An 8,460-nucleotide genomic window follows, 5' to 3' on the forward strand; every position below is an offset into this window, starting at 1 on the left:
ATGCACACGTGCCCTCTCTCAAATAAATGAATCTTAAAGATTTTATTTATTTGTCAGAGAGAGAGAGAGAATGCACAAGCAGGCAGAGTCGCAGGCAGAGGCGGAGAGAGGAAAGAGCCCAATGCAGGGCTCGATCCCAGGACGCCGGGATCATGACCTGAGCCGAAAGCAGAGGCTTTAACCCACTGAGCCACCCAGGCGCCCCTATTGCTTAATTTTTAAACAATTTTATGGAATAAGTATTGTTATTCTAATTTACAGGGAAAGAAACAGTTAGTGATCCTTTTAAAGGAAATTGACATTAGCATTTCATTTAATTTTTATTTTAAAATACATATTTAAAAAAAAATATCCTCATATTTACATCCTATACTTACCATTACTGACCACTAAGCAGTTGGGAAATGGTAGAAACTCATTTTCACTCTTGACGTCTCCATTTCCAGAACAGCTTGGGTGATGCCACACAACTTATTTCTCCTACGTTTAAAATGAAAATAAAGCAGACAGTCGTGAATATTATGATACTTTTACACCCTGGTGGATGCTGAGGCTGGGAACACCACTGCCCCGTGTAAGAACCCACGTCACATGGCTAGAACCGCTCAGCTCCGCACTTAGGACAGGTCAACTGAAGAGGGAAAGGAAGTGTGGAGCTGCTCTTTCTGCTCCAGAAAGCCGGGTGGAGGGCTGGCTGAATCAGGAGCCTGCTGTGGAGATGGGATGTGAGGAGGGATACCATGAACCCTCCTTTGTCCCTGAAAAGTAACAGCTTTATCCAAATACCGCTACACTTAGCAGAAGGGCTCACCTGGAAGCTGGACATGGGCTGAAAGTAACAATATCTGGATTTGGTTCAAAGGAAATCTTATCCGGTGAGAGAAAAACAAAGTTCAGAACTTCACTTAACAGATGATTGGGTAAAAAGACCTGGAGTTTCTGTTACATAAGCTCAGCTCTGTGTGTGAGCTGCCAACAGTGGGATGGACAGTGGGTTAATGAAAGTGGGGCCTGGTAGACCACTTGTTCCTGGAATGAAGGAGGGAATATATGCCTCTGGGTAAATACCCTGCCATCTGCTTAAAATAACCACCACTAGGGGGGAAAAAATAAAACAAAATAAAATGCCACCACGAGGTTAAAGCAGTCCTTCCAGAAAAGTCTGCTAAATTCCTAGGCTTGAGCTAGGTGCAGTTCAGTTGTTTCTCTAAAACATGGTGTCGAAAATTAGTTGTTAAGAGGTCCCTGGTTCATATCCATGTGCCCTATGCCCCCTCAAAAAGACAAAAAAAAAAGATTGTTAGTCAGATTAGCCAGCAGCAGATAGAAAGGAATGAAGGCCTAACCTAAGAAGGGGTGTTGAGGTCAGGAGAGGAGAAACCATTCTGGAAGCTTAAGCCCTTTGAGGTGCTGACACCTGACTTGTACCCCAGAGGAAGATCTAGAATTGGCCCTGACATCAGGCCACTTCATGAGGATGGTAACCTGGCCGTTGAGACAGTGACAGTCCTGCACTAGGCAGATGATATGCCCCTTCCCTCAGTTCACCTGAGTTACCTGCAACCTGAGTCAGGGAAAGGAAACCTACATTATCAGATGCTAACATTCATGTCTCTCATTAAGATCCCCACCATCCCCCAAAAAAGGCATGAATTTTTTCTTTTTTAAAGATTATTTATTTATTTATTTATTTGACAGATGGAGATCACAAGCAGGCAGAGAGGCAGGCAGAGAGAGAGGAGGAAGCAGGCTCCCTGCTAAGCAGAGAACCCGATGTGGGGCTTGAACCCAGGACACTGGGATCACGACCTGAGCTGAAGGCAGAGGCCCAAACCACTGAGCCACCCAGGCGCCCCAGGCATGAAATTTCTTAATAGTAAGGGACCGCATTTTGTGCAACGTGGCAAGTTGCAAGGGAGGTGGGCCATTCCGACTCTAGAATGCTGGGCTCCTCTCTGGGTCTTAGATTTTTGGCCTAGATAATCACTGATGTTTCTGTGACAGACATGTTCAGGGCCTTTGGCTGCATAATTTGGGGGTGCCCGGAAGCGTGTTAGTACATTTATCATCCCCTCAGTCCTAATGGTGTGGTATACCTTTTATATGAAAGGAAGGCTCAGACAAGTTACAGAATTTGCCCAGGTGTGGTGGCCTTGAAAATGAGCCCCTCAGAACTCGAAACGATGGGAGCATATCTGACTGCTACTGTGGGTCCAGCTGCTAAGCCCTAAAATCCATTAGTGCCGCCACAGCAAGAAACCTTCTTCCCGAGGCTTGCTCTAGCCAGTGACTGACAACAGCAGGGATACTGAGGCAGGCCCACTTCTAGGGGAGGCTCAACTCCTGACAGGCAACAGGAGCTTGAGTCTCCATGGCCTTAGCCAAACCTTTTTTTTTTTTAAAAGCTTCATTGGGATGCCTGGGTGGCTCAGTAGGTTGGGCTGCTGCCTTGGGCTCAGGTCATGATCCCGGCGTCCTGGGATCGAGTCCCTCATCAGGCTCTCTGCTCAGCGGGGAGCCTGCTTCCTCCTCTCTCTGCTTGCCTCCCTGCCTGCTTGTGATCTCTCTCTCTGTCAAATAAATAAATAAAATCTTAAAAAAAAAAAAAAGAGTGAAAATGAGTTTCTACTGTTTCCCAATTGCTTAGCGGTTAGTAATGGAAAGTATAGGATGTAAATATGAGGATTTAAAAAAAAAATATGTATTTTAAAATAAAAATTAAATGAAATGCTAATGTCACTTTCCTTTAAAAGGATCGCTGTTTCTTTCCCTGTAAATTGGAATAACAATACTTATTTCATAACGTTGTTTAAAAATTAAGCAATAGGGGCGCCTGGGTGGCTCAGTGGGTTAAAGCCTCTGCCTTTGGCTCAGGTCATGATCCCAGGGTCCTGGGATCGAGCCCCAACATGGGGCTTTCTGCTCGGGAGGGAGCCTGCTCCCCCCTCCCCACCGCCTGATTCTCTGCCTACTTGTGATCTCTGTCAAATGAATAAATAAAATCTTTTAAAAAAACAATAAAAATTAAGCAATAGATCAGGAAGGGACTTTGTAAACTCTAAAGGGAGAAATAGAAGCAATTGTTACCAACACAGTGAAGCTGACTCATCAAAAGACAAGGACACAAAAATGTCCGCTTCCAGAATTTCACTTGACAGCCAAGTGGAGACGGGAAATGAGTACTGTGGAAGAGAAAAAAATAGCTTTGAGTTTCTTAGTAATATGGAGGTTCCTTCCAACCCAGGACCTCTGTCATCTACTGTTGGAGCACCAGGCTCCATGACAACAGCAAGCTTCTACCTAGGGATCCAGTCCTCCTGGGATCTAGTCAAATCCCTTTGCTGTTCAGCTAGAAAACATTTTCAGCCTTTCCAATCTAATCCCAGAACCATTATTTATGGCAACAGAAATTCCTGAACTAAACAGAACAAAGACACTGAGGCAAGAGGCCAGAACTGTGCTGAGCAAGAACCCTGAGTCCATGCTTGCCCAGGGCTGCTGTTGCTGTCCCAGGGCTGCCAAAGATTAAGAGAAATAAAAGGATAAGTCTTCTCTATAACTTCCTTCCTCCCACATTATGGTTTTTCTGGATTCAAAGAAAATACCAAGGAAGCCAGTGGGCAAAGGGAGTCTGGGAAGTGTAGTTTCCGAGATTAGGCCCTTTGGAACTGAGTGCAAACAAATAACCAGTATAGGCAAGCTCTTATGAAGCAAATACACAGCTTCCCTTTAAGCAAGAGTAGAACAGAATTGCTGGTTAAATCCCTCACCTATTCAAATGTTTACTTGAGATCCAGAGCCCATCCAGTGTAATTCAGACCCAGTACTGCATGAAATATAGAGATCCACCAGGCTGAGAATGAACCACTTTCCCAAGAGGCAGACATGCCCTTGCCTCTGGCAGTCAAACAAATAAGACACCGGGAGCTGGTACACATGGCCAATGCTTTATTTTCATATTAACATTAACACAAACATTAAAACAAAGAACTTGAACAGAGATCCCACTGCCCTATTTGTCAAAGCAAGTACAAGGATATATACATCGACAAGATATTTTGAGTCTGCTTAACTCCAAACCCTCAAATGGGAGAAATACCTTAGAGACAGGGGTGAGGGGACATGCAGAGGCAGAGCCTGGTGCTGACAGGAGCCCGGAGCCTGGGTCCCACAGTTAGAATCTCCTCCGTGCTGAGGGGGCCTGGGGAAGGGTGGCTGGGGCGGGGGAGGCAAAGTCTTTTCCTTGGGAGCAAGCAGTTGAAGTTACAAATTTGTTTCTGAAGCATTCTAATTTACTGGAGGAATGCAAGAACTGGCAAGACCTGAGAATCACCCAATCTCCGTGGTAATAAGTCCCTTGGTTCCTATGCTTGGCCGGGAGCAGGGCAGTGGGGCGGGGTGGGGTACGGTGGGGTGGGGTGCAATCAGCATCGGCTGAGTATACTTCCAGCCCTAGTCAAATCCTAACCCTGCTCCAGGTCTGTCCCTGCCAAAGACAAAGGCTGCCAGGGCCTGCCCAACTGCATCCTCTCTGGGAATCTGCTGAAACCAGGTATTCTGCTTTTCAGTTCGAATCCCTTCCTGCTGCTGATGCTCTAGGCCCAGGCAGTCCTTCTGAATCATCAACAAATTGAAAGGAGTATCTCCTCTGAGAAAAAGGGGCTCTTTCCCAGGCTCTGCAAACTGGCTTTTTTGTAAGATGTACTAAAATAGAAGGAGGCCACTCTTTAAAAGGCACAACTAGAACTGGGAACGCTGGGGAAATCTACTGCAATAACCCCTTGCTGGTGAGAAATGCTGGAAACAGCTCAGGACTTGTCAGGCCAGAACTGTTTTAAAATAAAAATAATAATATTTCCAGAACACTTAATGTCAGAAAGTCACACTGCTGGCCATCCTGCTTCTAAGAACAGAGTCCGGGCCACCCAGGCCCGAGGCACATTCTGTCGTGGACTGTGGTTCAGCAGTGCAGCCTTAGGCAGAGCAGGCACGAACTGAACCTTCTACTGGAGAGAAGAGAGCTCGCCATGCTGGACAACCCACGGCCGGAGCGAAAGCTGGTGGGCTTCTCCCTGCAATACACACAGGTCTCCAACCACTATTACCTTCCTGAGAGTAACTGTTCTTCTAACAACTTTTTTTCAAGGTTAGGAAGGGAGGCCTATCAGGGGAAGTTGAAGTCAAATACCAGTTTCACGTGAGGAAGGCTTTTCCTGGGAATTCTAAACACGCCCAAGAAAAGCCCCCCCCACTCTGAGAGCTTGGCTTTATTCGGATAAGAATGCTTTCAAAATGGAAAAGACAAGCCTTTCTTCTGTTTTCACCAGTGGTCTGAGGAGCTTCTCTTTTGTAAGCCTCTCTCAGTTGGCCCTTTGGTCTGGATCTTACCAGGAGATTCAAGTAAGTGTCTTTTCCTAGTGAGGGAAAAGAAGTGGTTTTCAGAGCACTGGCTCATCTACAACCAAGCTTGAAATCCCATGCTAGCTAGAAAAAAAATGAGGCTTGCCCACTGCTCAAACTGGTCTTCCTTCCTTGGCTCCCACAATGTGAACTCAACACGCTCAGCGTTAGGAAGGGGCCAACAGCTCATCAGCCGCCTCATCCGCTGGGCTTGTCAATATCCCAGCCCCGCACACCTGGAATGTTCTGGTGCTGCCACAAAGCAGACCAGATGCGCTCTACCAGACATTTCTGTGGGGTGAGACTACTGAGAGGCTGTCAACACTCAAGGTCAGAAGTAGATCAAATCCTTCAGCAGTTGTACAGTGCCCTCTTGTGTTCGACTTAAGACTCTACTGCATCCATGCGACGTGAAGACCGTTAGGCCCTTCTGGGATAGAAGCAGTTGCCCCCAAGTCACAGAGCTCAAGTGACAAGACCGCTTAGGTGGGGTCACATCCTTCAGAAAATGCTTGGTGTACACTCATATCCTAAATGACTGCTTGGAGGATATTCTCTGAGGTCCAGCAGAATGTCTGATCAGAAATAGAGTTTCTCAACAGATTCCTGAAGAATTTTAACCCAAGACATGAATAACGTAGATGGGAGTACCAGTCACTTACTCTTGTGATGGACACTGCAAATACAGTCTGTAGTGTTTCAGTGACCCGGAGTTGTCCAGTCACATCAACCCAAAGAAATCACGATCTCAGAAGTTCTAGGCCACAGACAGTAAGCAGGGACCTTGCTCAAGGCTGCCAGCAAACATTTAATGTAAACCAGCAGCAGGCCTGCCAATTTCCAGACACAGTCACTCCCACCTATAGAGGTGGACCATCTTCTCGGTTAAGGTAGCCAAGTAGCTGTTGTGGTTCACCTCAAATGGGCAGATGTCCAAGACAGGCTGATCAGCTGGCAGTTCCTGCAGCAATGAGCCACTGCCAGCATCCCATAGCTACAGAAGGACAGAGAGGAGGGTCAGAAGTCATTCAGTTCAGCTAGGGGACCTGCTTGCTTGATCATCAGACAACTTTGTGGGGTTTTTAAAAAAAAGATTTTATTTATTTATTTATTGGGGGGTGGGGGTGAATAGAGAGGGAGAGTTAAGAGGGAGAAGCAGGCTCACTGCTCAGAAGGGAGCCTGATGTGGGGCTTGATCCCAAGGCCCTGGGATCATGACCCGAGCTGAAGGCAGAGGCTTAACTGCCTGAGCCACAAGGCGCCCTTTTGTTAAGTTTTTATTTAAACTCCAGTTAGTTAACATACACTGGAATATTAGCTTCTGGTGTTCAACCAAGTGATTCAACAGTTCCGTACAACACCAGGAGCTCATCACAAGTGCCTTCCTTAAGGCACTGGACAAGTTTGAAAGAGCTGCAGAAAGGGCACTGCCTGGGGAGCAAAACAGACTGTCCCTAACCTTCACATAGCCAGGATACACAACATAGTTTAGGTGTGGCCTCTGCTACCTTCATAAGCAATTAAGTCTTCCTGTGAGTGAACCTGAAAAGCCTGTATTCAGCCCCTTCCACCAAGCTCTTTCGTCAAGGGACAGAAGACTCAGTAAGACAAAAAAGTCCTTGATTCTGCCTTCATGAAATCTTCTAACCAGTGCTTTCCTTTCCTCTTCACAAACTTTTTATCATGAAAATATTTTAATAGTAAGAAGTAGGGTAGTACAACGAACTGCCTATCACCCAGATTATCAACTTTTTACCATATCTGCTTTACTAATTCTATTTTGATTTTTTTCTTCTTACTTCATGTCATTTTACCCTTACTCTATAGTGGTGCTACCTAATATGGTGACCACTAGCCACATAAGGCTATTTAAATTAAAATTAAATAAAAATTTAAAAATTAAGTTCTTCATTCACACTAATCACATTTCAACTGCTTATGTGGCTGGTGCAACTCTACTGGTTAGCCACACTTCAAAGCTTGATTAGATTTAGGTTCAAGGGCATCTCACTGAAGGTGCCATGTGCTTCATACTGTCTTACATTAAGAGGCAAATTTTTTCTTGTAAACCCACTTAAAGTGATGTTAAGGCTGATCAATGCGTCCAGATCATGACAGACTGACCCTCCATTGTACAATTCCCCATCAACCATTCATTTGTTGGTTTCACCCTGAATTCATGAAACTGTTGCCTGAATCAATTATTCTATCTATCTATTTATTTTAAAACATTTTATTTATTCATTCGACAGAGAGAGAGGGAGAAGCAGACTCCCCAATGAGCAGGGAGCCCGAGGTATGGCTTGATCCCAGGACCCTGAGATTGTGACCTAAGCAGAAAGCAGATGTTTAACTGACTGAGCCCCTGAGCCTCCCAGGCACCCCTGAATCAATTATTTTATAGGGGTTTCAGTAGTTCCTTTTTTTTTTTCTTTTTAAGATTCACAAGATGGCCCACAGGATACTCAGCTCACATAAAAAAGAATGAGGTGAAGCTACAGATACTGAAATGGAAAGAAATCCAAGCTAGGTAGTTAAATGAGAGAGGAGCAAATTACAGAACAGGATGTAAAGTGTGACTTGTAGGCTTTTTGCTCTACATACTTCAGTATAAAAAAAAATAATAGGCTCACCAAGGCAGAATTTGATGCTTCATCCCCAGTAGACACCAGGATGCTGCCATCATTCCCTGGGTTTTGGAAAATGGCACTTTTGGTCAGTAGTTTGCAAGTGGGTCCCCCGAGGAACGTTTGTACAGGATGGCAGGAACAGACCGGCTCTCCAGCATCATCCAGCTTGTAGGACATCTCCATCAACACACTTCGTAAAGTGTTGTGATTTTTATCTACAGGACAGAGAACCAATCTGGCTTCATGAGGATGACCCAAAGAAATGAAGGAAGTACCTCAGCTGCTTACACACCCCCCAAGTGTGAGAGCCACAATTCATCAAGCTGTTAAGAACAGCAACAAAGTGGGGCGCCTGGGTGGCTCAGTGGGTTAAAGCCTCTGCCTTCAGCTCAGGTCATGATCCCACGGTCCTGGGATCGAGCCCCACATC

General features: G+C 45.5%; 1 protein-coding gene across 1 annotated transcript in view; it reads right to left on the reverse strand.

Moving 5' to 3' along the window:
- Positions 1–3,933: 3,933 nt before the first annotated feature.
- The window catches only part of RFWD3 (ring finger and WD repeat domain 3), a 47,645-nt gene continuing 43,118 nt past the window's right edge, over positions 3,934–8,460 (reverse strand). The window contains exons 12-13 of the mRNA XM_059382008.1: positions 8,034–8,245; positions 3,934–6,394 (exon numbers count right to left, since the gene is read on the reverse strand). Coding sequence (XP_059237991.1) covers positions 6,251–6,394; positions 8,034–8,245 — 356 coding nt within the window. The 3' untranslated portion in view covers positions 3,934–6,250. The remainder of the gene's footprint in view (positions 6,395–8,033; positions 8,246–8,460) is intronic.

This window comes from Mustela nigripes, chromosome 17, assembly GCF_022355385.1.
Source record: "Mustela nigripes isolate SB6536 chromosome 17, MUSNIG.SB6536, whole genome shotgun sequence".
Lineage (NCBI taxonomy): Eukaryota > Metazoa > Chordata > Mammalia > Carnivora > Mustelidae > Mustela > Mustela nigripes.